This window comes from Gambusia affinis, linkage group LG23 (assembly GCF_019740435.1).
Source record: "Gambusia affinis linkage group LG23, SWU_Gaff_1.0, whole genome shotgun sequence".
NCBI lineage: Eukaryota > Metazoa > Chordata > Actinopteri > Cyprinodontiformes > Poeciliidae > Gambusia > Gambusia affinis.
The window spans coordinates 18,445,244-18,458,402 of record NC_057890.1 but is presented as its reverse complement, the minus strand read 5'-3'; the positions used below and the strand labels follow the sequence as shown (position 1 = coordinate 18,458,402).

The following is a 13,159-nucleotide window of genomic DNA, read 5'->3' as shown; positions in this document are numbered from 1 at the left end:
CAGAAATAATCAAAAATGTTCATTTAATGGAAAAGAAAATGTGTTAATCTTTCCTCTTTTAGCTACAAGAATATTAATGTTGCTTCATTTTCTACTCCATTTGTTAATTTGTTTCAATGTTGCTAATAGAAATAGGAAAATCCATACAGCTGCACATTTTCAAATTCCAAGAATAAATTTGCTAAATTGAAACATGACAATTTCTAAAGTAAACTTTGATTTCTGATAAAGTTTTTTTTTTTTTTTTTTTAGATATAATGATTTCTTTGTTGTAACAAAATTGCTTTATTTTGCAAAACTGCAACAGAAAAAGAGACACTTCTATAGAAAAACCTTCTGGTAGAAGTAGAAGTGCAGGTTGAACAGATTTACTCCAGTAAAAGTAAAAAAGTGAATAATTTGAACTGTACTTGAGTAAATAAAATTACTAAGTGACTTTTGATAAGTCTAAAATACTTTACAAGTTCAAGTCATATAAAATACATGATTTTATTCTTTTGCTGTCAACATGCATTGCATTGGTACAGAAATAAAAAATACTGATAGTTTGTCTTTTAACTAAATCTCAATCAGGATAATTCAGATTATACAAAATTAATTGTTGTTTGAGCCAAAACCATGGAATTATTTAAAATAAGGATAAATGGGGAATGTCTGAAGAATCTGAACTTCTGCTCTTGCAGAGAGCGTGAGTACTTTGACTTTGGATCTTAAGGTTCCCACCATTGTGGTTCTGATTCTCACTGTGGGAAGATCTGGGTCCAAACCTCTAAAGAGAAGAACCAAGAGGGCATCAGATGACGCATTTAGAAGGAGCTCAACTTCAAACTGTTTCCTTTGGTTCATTTCAGAAACTTTTCAGCAGAAATTTTTTTGCTGTGCAAAAATCTTCCTTTCTTCAAGCACCTCAAGTCAACAATAAAACTATGTTTGTTAGTTTAAGTGAGCAGAACGTGTAAATTTAAGCAGCTACAAACAAATAGTCGCGTTTTATTTTGTCTGGTTGTCAGACTACAATCTATAATCGATTCTGGTAAAATTACGGTCAAATCTTTGCATGCAAAGAGAAAATCCGCTCAAACTATTGGTTTTAATTTCATGTGACCGAGACAATGTCGCCCTCTTGTGGCTGAGGCAAAGAATGATAAAAACAGATCAAACTTAGACTCGAACTCTTTATTGATTTCTCCATTTTATAACATTAACAAACATATATCTGGATTAAATCTGATCATAATTTATGGAAAATTTGAAAAAAAAAATCACAGTAGGAGGATCTAACCCAGTTTTAGATAAATTTACTGATTCTGTCAGTGTTCAGTACTGTGGGTCTTTTTGTCAAAACAATCAATAAAACATCAATGATTAAATATTAAAGATCAGAAAATAAGGACAATTGAATTGATAAGCAATATATTAAATATCTAACAAAAGAAATTAAGTGGAATCAGTCTCTGTACATTTACACTTTCAATCAATCAAGAAAACTGAATTTAGTTTAAAAAGAAAACAAACGGCTGTGATGGTGAAAGGGTTAAAAACAACCCACATGTTGAGGCCTTCGTCCCCAACGCGGCCGCCGCAGGTTGACTCCCGGTCTGGCGACCTTTGCCCCTTCTCTCATTACCCACTTTCCTGTCAATTCACTGTCAAATAAAGGCCACTTTAAAAGACAAACTGATTTTGAAAGTTTTTTTATTTTTATTTTGCATAAATAATATGAAGCAAGCAGACAGATTGACAGAAATCATTTCAAATAAAATTTTCAAGTCATTGTTAGATTATTTAGTTCTGGATGAAACTGAATCTATGAAGTCTCCTGGTTAACCTGAGAGGAAAATTTTTTTTAAACTAATTTCAGAAAAGAAGATCAACAACGAAACAGACTGGTTGGCAGAAAGAACTAAGGTTTGTTTGGCTCTGTAAAAATAAAACAGAAAGGCTCAGGATGGGTCATTTTTCAATTTGATGCATACTAATAATATTAATAATCATAATATTCTTTATCATTCTATTGAAAAACAAAGGAAACTACACAGAAATCTTAGAAAAACCCGAAACGGTTCATTAAATCTGGGACAGAATCTCGTTATTAGAGGATTATTCTGTTAATGATTCTTTATAAACCCAGTAAAGATTCCAGGTTATAAAGCATCAGATCAGCCGTTTTACTGGTGGTGAAAACAAAGAAACATATTTTTGGCCCAAAGTTTCAGTTTGGGATCCAAACCTTCTCAACAAAGCGACCGCAGCTTGTCTATGGCTGCGATGTCTCACCTGTGTGAGTTTTGGTGTGAGCTCTCAGTTCGGTGCCACTGATGAACTTTTTCCCACACGTGTCGCAGTCGAAGGGTTTCTCCCCAGTGTGCCTCCTCACATGATCCTTCATCTGGTGCAGGCGGATGAATCTCTTCCCGCAGTGCTCGCAGGCGTGAGGTTTGTCGCCCGTGTGCGACATCATGTGTCGGTTCAGCTTCGAGGCGTTGACGAACTTGTTGCCACACAAGCGGCAGACGTACGGCCGCTCGCCCAAGTGCGCCCTCCGGTGGCACAGCAGGGTGTTGCTATGTTTGAACTTCTCACCGCAGATTTTGCAGGAGTGCGGTTTCTCGTCCGTGTGGATGGTCATGTGCCTCCTGAAAGCTGACGGGTCGGCGACGCTTTTTCCACAGACGTTGCAGAGGTACAGCTTCTTGTCGCCGTGGGTTCTCATGTGGAGTTTAAGATGGTCGCTTCGTCTGAACGTTTTCCCACATGTCTTGCAAGTGTGCGGCTTCGTCCCGGCGTGGGTTCTCATGTGGACTTCCAAAGACACACGGAGCCGGAAGATTTGTCCACAGCTTTTGCAGGAAAGCGGCTTCCTGCCCGTGTGAGTCCTCATGTGGCGATCCAAGCTCAGCTCCGTCAGAGCCTGGCCACAAATGTCGCAGAAGCTCGCCTTCGCCCTGCAGAGGTTCTTCTTGCTGGAGGCGTCGGGTTTCACAGACTCTGGAGCAGACTGACTCTCCACACGCTTCAGCTGTACCTGCTCTCCCTGTTTGCTGGTGCAGGGCTCTTCCTGGTCTTCCTCCTTAATGGGTGTTGCCTCTGGATAATCCTCCTCCTCTTTTTTAATCTTCTCATCAGAAGTGGAACTCCTCTCCTCGTTAGAAAGCTGCTCATCGGGCACAAACTTCTCTTCTTCTTCTTCTTTAATGTCACGTTGTTGCTGGAGGTCTAAAAAAAGAGACAAGAGAGTTCAGTCATTCAATTATCTTCAAAGATGATTGTGGACAGTGACGCTGTGGGCAGGAAGGATTTCCAGTAGCAGTCGGTCTTGCATTGATTGTGAGGAGGCCTCTGACTGAAGACTGTGGCTGTACAACAGCCTTGTGACCATCGTGACACGCTAACAGCTCAACATCCAGACAGCAGAGACAATACTCTACAGTAACAGGTCCTGGATCACATATGTTAGCATCTCTGCTAATCCGCCTCCTTTGCTTTTGCAGTTCCTATTTAAACAGGAGGGTTAGGATAAAATTAACTTATTTTGAGGTTTCATAAAACCAAAACAGTTCAGCCTCAAATAGAGGGAAAGTGTTTTCCGCTGAACAGAAAATAATTGGGTCGCATCAAAACATTATTGAAGGTAAGCTAAAACGTGAAGCTAATTATGGAAGGAAATCTTGTAGGTCAATCTACATTAGCATGCTGCTGTTTTTGTTATGCTAATTCATTGTAGCTAGCGCTAGCGGTGCTGCTGAGGCCTTTTAGTGTGAAGCTGGTTTTTCTGACAGTTTTTATTCTGATGCAGTTTAGACATTAGTCTGATGTTTTCCTGAGGATGTCCTAAAACGCACACCGTAGTCCTCAGCAACTCCCCAAGCCAGGTTAACATGTGAGGAGGGATTGTAGAGAAATATGAAGGAGAAGGTGAGAACCGATGATCTCAGCCCCGAAACCAACTAAATTCTGGTTTCAGTTGATCAGCCGAGAACAGATCTGACATATTTTCCCTACCTGCTCTGTGCGCATCAAACTCGGACTTCATGACATCGATCATCTTCTGCTGAAGGCGGCTCTGCTCCTCACACCGAACCACGGTGTCTTCACACGCAGAAAGCACTTCCTCCCCGGCCGCCGCCAGCCGCCGCGTCAGAAACTCCCTGAAGCCGCGAAGAGCCGCCATTTCTACTGCAAAGGACGCAAAACAAAACGCAAAGCTAAGCTAACTGTCTGCAGATGAGCTAACAGCAGCTCCAAACCAATGTTGGATTGTTTCTCTGTCGTTTCTACGGCTTCCTCTTCTGCTGAATAGTGAACCTCATGGCGCACTACCGCCACCAACTGGTGAGGAGGGCTTTTGTCTTTGTCAGGTCAGTTCGGGCGCTGCAAAAATAATGCCTGAAAATAACTGATTTGTTTGGTAATTGAATTGAAAAAAAAACAAACAAAAAAAACTGAAAAATGCACAGTGGAGCAGTTGGTAGCACTGTTGCCTTGCAGCAAGAAGGTCCTGGGTTCGATTCCCGGCCCGGGGTCTTTTCATGGTGGGTTCTCTCCGGGTTCTCCGGGTTCCTCTCACAGTCCAAAAACATGACTGTCAGGTTTGTTTCTGTCAGGTTGGTTTCTCTAAATTGTGTGAATGGTTGTTTGTCTTGTCTGTCTCTGTGTTGCCCTGCGACAGACTGGCGACCTGTCCAGGTGACCCCGCCTCTCGCCCGGAATTGGAGAGGCAGCAGCAACCCTCCTGACCCCATGAGGGACCAGAGTGAACAGAAAATGGATGGATGGAAAATAGGAAAAAGTTTATGTGATGATCAATGTCACACGGACTGATATAATGTAATGTTTATATCAGATTATTTTGATTATTCTGGCATAATAGAGACAAAAAAAATGACCAAAAATGAGATATCAAAAATGAAGACGGCACAAAATTCCTGTAAAAATGAATAGAAAAAAAAATATATATATATATTGATCCACAGAATGAACAGTTGTAAAACAGACAGTCACAAAGGGCACATGGTAAAGACGACAAATATAAAATATGAAACATTTATTGATCCCAAAGGAAAAGTAAGTTTTGTTGTAACTTATATAATTCAAGGCTCTTAAATATTTCTTTTGTAAATGTTGATGGTTATGGGCAGGAAAGATCTCCTGTAGCAGTAACTGTATTTCCATCAATGCAGTTACAGGACAGCAAAATCGTCTCAAGTTGATTTATTTGTTTCTTGAAATGAAAAATGAAAGAAAAAATATTGGTTAATCTCACAGAGACTGATATAGTTGAATGTTAATTTATGTTCCTTTAGATTATTCTGGCATGCCCAAAATTTATATATCCACAATTAGAAAAGCAAATAATTCTTTTACTCTAGTAAAGTGACATATATATTTATTTTAAGCATCACCTCCACAGTCGTCCCCAGAACAGAAAAGCATCATTTATTGACTTGCTGATCCGTTTCTAGTGTCTGCTTCTGATGAACACCAAATACTGGAAATAAACAGAGAAGTAGCAGCAACAGTGAAGCATGGTGGTGGCAGCATCATGCTGTGGAAATGCCTTTGAGCGGCGGCGGCGGCCTGCAAGGTTTCTGGAGGTGAAGAGACGTTGATGCAGAACCACTTTAGCAAATCCTGTAAAGAAACTGTTAGAACGACGGAGGAGATTTATGAAGACATCGACTCCGACCATCAGAGAGCCGCAGAAATAAGTTCACAGACAAGCAGGTAGATATTCTGGAGAGGCCAAAACAACACAGAGGCCAAAGTTTGAGACGCAAGAGAAATATGTTCAACGTGTTGGCCAGTTTTGATTTTGTGTAAAACACCAAACTATGCTGTCCATATTTACACATAGAAAATCAGCTGAAAGGATGAAATGCAGCAGAATGTGAATGTAAAAGAAAAGTTACTAACTAAACATGAGCTTTAAAAAAAATCCAGCTTAAGCAGAATGTAAGAAAAACGCACAAAGTTTTAGTTTTAAACATTAAACGATGAAAGAAACATAATAAAAATCTATAAATGAAAAAAACCTGTGTGCAATATAAGAAAAACCCAAACTGTGGGAGAATCAATCAAAATTCTGACATAAAAATGACCAATTTCCCCCAAATGTTGTTGAATTAGAGATGGACTGTTTGGCTTTAGTGAGTGAAGGTGATGGATCAAAAGCTAAGCAGTGAGATTACTCAGTTGTTTTTATTTGTTATTTAGGAAGAGCAAAGAGTGATTAATTAGATTTGTGAATCAGAAAGTGGTTTGAGTCCGCAGTCGGTGCTCCGTGTTGACCAAATGTGTGAAGGAAGAGAGGAGTGCTCGGGAGAAAGGAGCCCTGACCGGCTTATTCACCGACAGGGTCCGTGTGTTTACTGCCAGCAAAAACCTCCCCCGTACCGATCCGACAAATGGCACTAGCGCGACATTTTCACCTGTATTCTGCCCCAACATGCCTCTGCTAACGGAAATGAGCCATTTATAGTTTATGTGCAGCGATTTTATGTATTTTGGGAGACGAAATGTGTAGAAAACCCGGCGCTCGCTGCTCCAAATCACAGCGTGTGTGACAGGTCTGCAGGGTCCTGGGAGGAAAAGAGAAAGTGCTGTGAACCAAACCAGAGGTTAGTGTTGAGACAGGAGGGTTTTCTTCCGCTTATCTTAAGATTTACGTGCCAAGAGTTGAATTATTTTGCGATTTTGAGCGCAAAACGAAGCGGAGAAAACACAAGTGTGGCCATGTTTGAGGCAGCAGCGGAGCGCGCGGGCTGAGTTGTCTCTTCACGGTTCTCATGGATGTTATAAGTGCCGCCTCCTGCTCGGAGCCGGACACGTTGAGAGGAAGATTGAGTGAGAAAGATGGCAGAAGAAGCTCCAGCAGCGGTGAAAGCCCCGGCGAAAGCCCCGAAGAAGAAGTCGGCCGCCCGGGCCAAGAAGGACGGACCCAGCCTGTCCAAGCTGATCGTGGCCGCCGTGGCCGACTCGAAGGAGCGCAAGGGAGTTTCCCTGGCGGCGCTGAAGAAGGTGCTGGCCGGGAAGGGCGTGGATGTGGCCAAGGCCAACAAGCGCATCAACACGGCCGTCACCAAGCTGGTGACCGGAGGAACCCTGAGCCAGACGAAAGGCACCGGGGCCTCGGGCTCGTTCAAGCTCGCCAAGAAGGAGCCCAAAGCGGCCAAGCCGGCCAAGAAGGTGGTGAAGAAGAAGGCTCCGGCCAAGGCCAAGAAGCCCGCCGCCAAGAAGGCCAGCACCCCCAAGAAACCCGCCGCCAAGAAAGCGGCTGCAGCGGCCAAGAAGTCCCCGAAGAAGGCCCCGGCCAAGAAAGCCGCCGCGGCCGCCAAAAAGGTGCCCAAGAAGAGCCCCAAGAAGGCCGCCGCCGCCGCCAAGAAGCCGAAGGCCGCCAAGAAGCCCGCGGCCAAGAAAGCGCCAGCCAAAAAGCCCGCAGCCAAGAAGGCCAAGAAGTAAACATCTCTGCCCCCCAACACTGCTTCATGCACCAAAGGCTCTTTTCAGAGCCACCACATGCACGCGTTAAGGCATCGTTCCTCACTCGGTGGAGTTGCTCTGCTGCGCTCGGAACAACGTCGGGTACAAGTAGCAACGTTAAGACACACGGAACAAACGTGGAACGATGTTAAATATAAGTAACAATGTTGCATTGCTCTGACATTGTTACATATTAGTAGCAAATGTGGAACATTCCTCACCGGGTCCAACTAGTTACAACGTTACATTTCACTCTTTATCGCAGCTCAACTAGTTCCACTAGTTCAACTAGTTGGATTTTTACCTACAAACTATTTTACTGTTGATTGCAAAATATCCATCTGCTTTCATTCAGCCGACACAGAAACATGCACGATGAAGTTATGATTCTGCCCATGCATCAGGACCACAGGAAACATTTCCATTCCGATATCATACTGAATTATTTCTTCACTTTTTTTTTAATTATTATTATTATTTTTGAGGAGAAGCACGTAAAGTGCTGAAATAGTCAGTTTACCGAGCATGTCTTCCTTCCTATGTATTTCTTAGACTGTTAGCCGGAACACTGAACCTTTTGAAATGAAAAGAACTGATTTCATGTTCACAGACGTGAATCTGGGTCCGTTTGGCTGAGAGTGTGCACATATATAATCGTTGTTTGACTGCTGAGCGCTGCAGTTAAAGAGCAAAGCGTTTTGTTACAAGGATCCGTCCGTAGACAAAGTCCAACTTTCTTTTCCCTGAAACTGTAAACGCCTCCTCTTTTGTTCGTTAGATTTCTATCGCGCTTTACTTCGAAAATTCAAATCTCACCAATAGCCGAGTCCGCCGCGTCTCGCTACGTCAGCAATGGGAGCCAATCAGAAGCTCCCTCGCGCCCCCCAGCCTGCTTATAAAGCCCCGCCGCCCGACTGGAGAATTCATCCGTTCACCGTGTCAAACGAGAAGCAGGAAAGCGAGTTAGCGCGATGGCCCGAACCAAGCAGACCGCCCGTAAGTCCACCGGAGGGAAGGCCCCCAGGAAGCAGCTGGCCACCAAGGCCGCCCGTAAGAGCGCCCCGGCTACCGGCGGAGTGAAGAAGCCTCACCGCTACAGGCCCGGTACCGTGGCTCTGCGGGAGATCCGCCGCTACCAGAAGTCCACCGAGCTGCTCATCCGCAAGCTGCCCTTCCAGCGCCTGGTGCGAGAGATCGCCCAGGACTTCAAGACCGACCTGCGCTTCCAGAGCTCCGCCGTCATGGCTCTGCAGGAGGCCAGCGAGGCCTACCTGGTCGGCCTCTTCGAGGACACCAACCTGTGCGCAATTCACGCCAAGAGGGTCACCATCATGCCCAAAGACATCCAGCTGGCCCGCCGCATCCGCGGAGAGAGAGCTTAAACACGCACACGGCCTCCACACTGAACCAACGGCTCTTTTAAGAGCCACCGACACTCCGACAAGGACGAGCTTCCTGCTTTCTACTGAAAACATTCCGCCAAACCTGTCTGAACACACACACACACACACACACACACACTAAAATCACTCACTTAAACACATTCAGACACTTCAGTCAAACATTTACCTGAACATACCTGGAAGGGGAAACCAGACTCCTCTGTACTGAACTACAACACGAAGCGCTGCGCTCAATTACTGCCACCTGCTGGCGGTGTTGCACAATCACTGCTGTTAAAATGCAGCAATTTTCCACTCACACCGAGGAAATAAAACCTTCATTCATTCTGCAGGATAACAGACTTGATTTAACTGCCTTAATCAGCTTCTTACGTCACACGCTTCACGGACACAAACCCGCCCACTTTGAAAATCTGCATTTAATCTTTAGAAACAAACTGAATAAGGCAAGGAAGACTTAACTGAAACCTTGCAAATATCAAACACACCAAGTTGCAGCATTTCCAGGGCTAAATGATGTTAAACCTGGACTGAAACACTGGCTCCCCGTGCATGGACATCAACTGTTTTAACACGAAAATAGGAGCTCTGCAGAAACGCTGGTTTCATGACCATTATCAAAATCTGCCTGGCCCTTAATTCACAGAAGAGGTGAACAAATGCAAAACTGGATCAAAACCTGGAGATCTTTCACTTAGGGTGGATTTCAAAAGCTCCAATATCTAAGCAACGACAGAAAGAAATAAACACTGACAGAGTTTAACGCCACTGGAGTCAGAAAGCTCTCCAGGTTAAAATCTGATGTCTAGAAATTCCTCTGTTTGCTTTCAGAAAACCTGCTGTCCACATAAAGTAGGGCAAACAGAAACGGATTAAACCTTTTATTTTACAGATGTGAGCTGAAACGAAGTCAACACGAGTAACGGCTCTGATCACACAGGACTTTCTCCCAGGTCCATTTGAGTGGCCCTTAAAAGGGCCTTTGTTGTGGTTGATGCTAAGCGGCAGCTTCACTTGGAGCTGGTGTACTTGGTGACCGCCTTGGTGCCCTCGGACACGGCGTGCTTGGCCAGCTCTCCGGGCAGCAGGAGGCGCACGGCCGTCTGGATCTCCCTGGAGGTGATGGTGGAGCGCTTGTTGTAGTGAGCCAGGCGGGACGCCTCGGAGGCGATGCGCTCGAAGATGTCGTTAACGAACGAGTTCATGATGCTCATGGCCTTGGACGAGATGCCAGTGTCGGGGTGGACCTGCTTCAGCACCTTATACACGTAGATGGCGTAGCTCTCCTTCCTGGTCTTTCTCTTCTTCTTGCCTCCTTTGCCGGCCGTCTTGGTCACGGCTTTCTTGGAGCCCTTCTTGGGCGCAGACTTGGCGGGTTCGGGCATCCTCACGGCTTCCTGGGAAACAGCGAATGATGTGCGCAGGCGCAGGGCCGCTTCTTATACAGGCTGCACGCTAATCTCACTGTGCCGTCGCCTCGATCTCATTGGCTCGGCTCATCACGCGGCTGTTTTCTTTATTGAATGATCTGTTGCTTCCATAATTATTTTGCAAATTTCTAAACTGACAACATTTATATCCATTGTCATATCTACTTTCTCTAAGTTTATTTGACTCAAGTACCTCAATTTAATCCAGTCTGCTTTATTAAAATTCAGTTTTTTATTTACCTTTAAATTCTTATTTAAATTTAATCCTACTTTAACTACAATGGGATAATGATCACTACCTATTGTTGTATTTTTATCAATGAACCACTCACAAATACCAGCTAAAACATTTGAAACAATTGTTAAATCAATAACTGATTCCATCCCTGTTCTTACATTGATTCTTGTTCCTCTCCCATCATTAATACATACAAGATTTTTCATTTCCAGTAATTCTTCTATGACTTTTCCATTTTTATCATTACATTTACCCCACAATGTACTATTTGCATTAAAATCCCCACACCAAATTACTTTCCCTTCCAAATATGCAGTTAACTCCTCCATTATTTCGCTTATTGGCATTCTCGCTTGTCTGTGATGTAAAACAGAACAGACGGAAGCCGAAATGTCCCGTTTAAACGTCCCCGGATGACGACATCTGAAAGCTCTCGGTGTCTTCCTACAGTCCCGGTTTCCTCTTGCTGATGGCTCAACGGTTGGCTTTGATGTGATCACAACAGGACAGATGAAACAGCAAAAAGCTCATAGAGACAGTGACATGGTGAATTAAAGTCAGAAAGTGAAATATAAAACGTTCACTGGCTATTCCAAGACTTTACAAATGATCTCCAGCACCTCTGGTCCGAAACTTAAACGCTTTTAGCGTGTCTTCAAATAGGCATAATGCAATATAAGACGCATAAACTAATGCTGGAGCTATTTATCCTTTATTTCTTTACCCAATTGAATTTTGTTAGTTAATTCTTAAATTTATATTTTTTGTATTATTTACAGGGTTTATTTGCTGATTAATAATTGTTGATTCTATTTATCTTTTGTTTTCTTATTTTTCTTATTTATCTTTTCGGAGTCAGACAGGGAGTCCCGTGGGTCGGTCCACTCGCTGTAAGCGTAGGGGCCTGGGGTAAAGGACCGGCAGGCGTTTGGGTTTGGGGCCTGTGGTTTTTACCAGAGCAAGAGAGAGGCAGGCAGGAGAACAGAGGACAGTTTGAACGTTGTAATTGTTTGCTGAAAAGGAAAATAAAAGCAGCCAAGACAGTCAACAAGTTTGGACATGAAACGTCTTTAGCCTGCGTGAAGAATCTTGGCCCCAGTGCCTCGGGGTGGCTGAAGGAACTTTTATTGGATGTTTGGTTTGACAAACAATCGCCACCACAACTAAACTACATCTGAGGCACGGAAACACATCGGAGGACGAACCTACACATGTGGTTCCGTTTGTTCAGGTCCAGATATAAAGCTAATCTAGATTCTGTAGACAGCTGGTTGTAATGACGTCAGGTGAGTTTATTGAACACGTTTATGGCAGAAAGTTGGAAAAGGCTCCAGGAGGCCGAGCAGGCAGAGACAGAGAATCCAAAACCTACGATGTCAGAATAATCTACTTAGAAAACAAATGAGCAGTGAGTGTGGAGTTGGTCGGTGTTGCAGTTTCAGCACATTTTCAGGAGTTCTTAATGGACCACGGTGAAGTGCAGGAAGCGTGTCTTGAGAAGTGTGGGTGGCTCTTAAAAGAGCCGTTGGTTGTTGGGTTCGGGTGGGATCGGATTCAGCCTCCGAAGCCGTACAGGGTGCGGCCCTGCCTCTTCAGGGCGTACACCACGTCCATGGCGGTCACCGTCTTCCTCTTGGCGTGCTCCGTGTACGTCACGGCGTCACGGATCACGTTCTCTAAGAACACCTTGAGCACGCCGCGGGTCTCCTCGTAGATCAGGCCGGAGATACGCTTGACTCCGCCGCGGCGAGCCAGGCGGCGGATGGCGGGCTTGGTGATGCCCTGGATGTTATCGCGGAGGACTTTACGGTGCCGCTTGGCGCCGCCCTTCCCGAGTCCCTTGCCTCCCTTTCCACGGCCACTCATGATTCTCTCGCTGTGCGTCGACGACGGACGATACACTGACTGCGGAAGGCTGAGCGTCCGGATTTAAATACATGTCGCGGACCTAAGTGAAGACAGTCGGCCAGACGCGTTTCTACTTCCGCCTCAAGTTGCCAACGAGCAGCGGACACATTTCCGCTCACAGAGCTGGACCGTAAAATAAAACTCCGTCAAACTAGGAAGTGCTGGAGTTCAAATGTCTCAAAGGTTCCTCGTCACTTCATGTGGAAATAAAAAGATCAACAAAGCAAAAATTTATTTGACCGCAATAAATCCCAATCGTCTGTTTTCACATTTTTTCTCATGAATCAAACAACAGTTACAACCTTCTCAAAAATTATTAGGAATTGTCCAGTAAAATTACTGTATTATTTGAACTTTGAAGAAGCAAACTGGTGGCTATTTCTTGAAATCAGCAAACATGTTGAGAATAAACTAATGGTGCCATATCTTAGACCAGGGGTGTCAAACTCCAGTCCTCAAGGGCCGCTGTCCTGCAACTTTTAGATGTGCTTCTGCTGCGCCACACCTGAATAGAATAATTAGGTCATTAGAAAGGCTCTGGAGAGCTTATCTACACAAGGAGGAGGTAATTAAGCCATTACATGCCACTGGCATGTGATGTGCCACAGGTACACTGGTTTTGTACCTGTGGCACATCTAAAAACTGCAGGACACCGGCCCTTGAGGACTGGAGTTTGACACCTGTGTCTTAGACTATGAAA

General features: G+C 44.4%; 3 protein-coding genes and 1 pseudogene across 3 annotated transcripts; 2 read left to right on the top strand and 2 right to left on the bottom strand.

The window, feature by feature from the left end:
• Positions 1 to 1,678: 1,678 nt before the first annotated feature.
• Positions 1,679 to 4,368, bottom strand: LOC122826336 (zinc finger protein 3 homolog). Its single transcript, XM_044108056.1, has 2 exons — positions 4,003 to 4,368; positions 1,679 to 3,216 (listed from the first exon to the last, which is right to left on the bottom strand). Exons 1-2 carry the CDS (start codon positions 4,169 to 4,171, stop codon positions 2,258 to 2,260), a joined length of 1,128 nt encoding a protein of 375 aa, XP_043963991.1. The 5' UTR covers positions 4,172 to 4,368; the 3' UTR covers positions 1,679 to 2,257.
• Positions 4,369 to 6,414: 2,046 nt separating this feature from the next.
• Positions 6,415 to 7,932, top strand: LOC122826324 (annotated as a pseudogene).
• Positions 7,933 to 7,996: 64 nt separating this feature from the next.
• LOC122826325 (histone H3) lies at positions 7,997 to 9,233 on the top strand. Its single transcript, XM_044108038.1, has one exon. The coding sequence runs from the start codon at positions 8,451 to 8,453 to the stop codon at positions 8,859 to 8,861; it is 411 nt and encodes a 136-aa protein (XP_043963973.1). The 5' UTR covers positions 7,997 to 8,450; the 3' UTR covers positions 8,862 to 9,233.
• Positions 9,234 to 9,840: 607 nt separating this feature from the next.
• On the bottom strand, positions 9,841 to 10,418 carry LOC122826330 (histone H2B 1/2-like). The gene has a single exon (XM_044108043.1). It carries the CDS (start codon positions 10,265 to 10,267, stop codon positions 9,893 to 9,895), a length of 375 nt encoding a protein of 124 aa, XP_043963978.1. The 5' UTR covers positions 10,268 to 10,418; the 3' UTR covers positions 9,841 to 9,892.
• Positions 10,419 to 13,159: the final 2,741 nt, after the last annotated feature.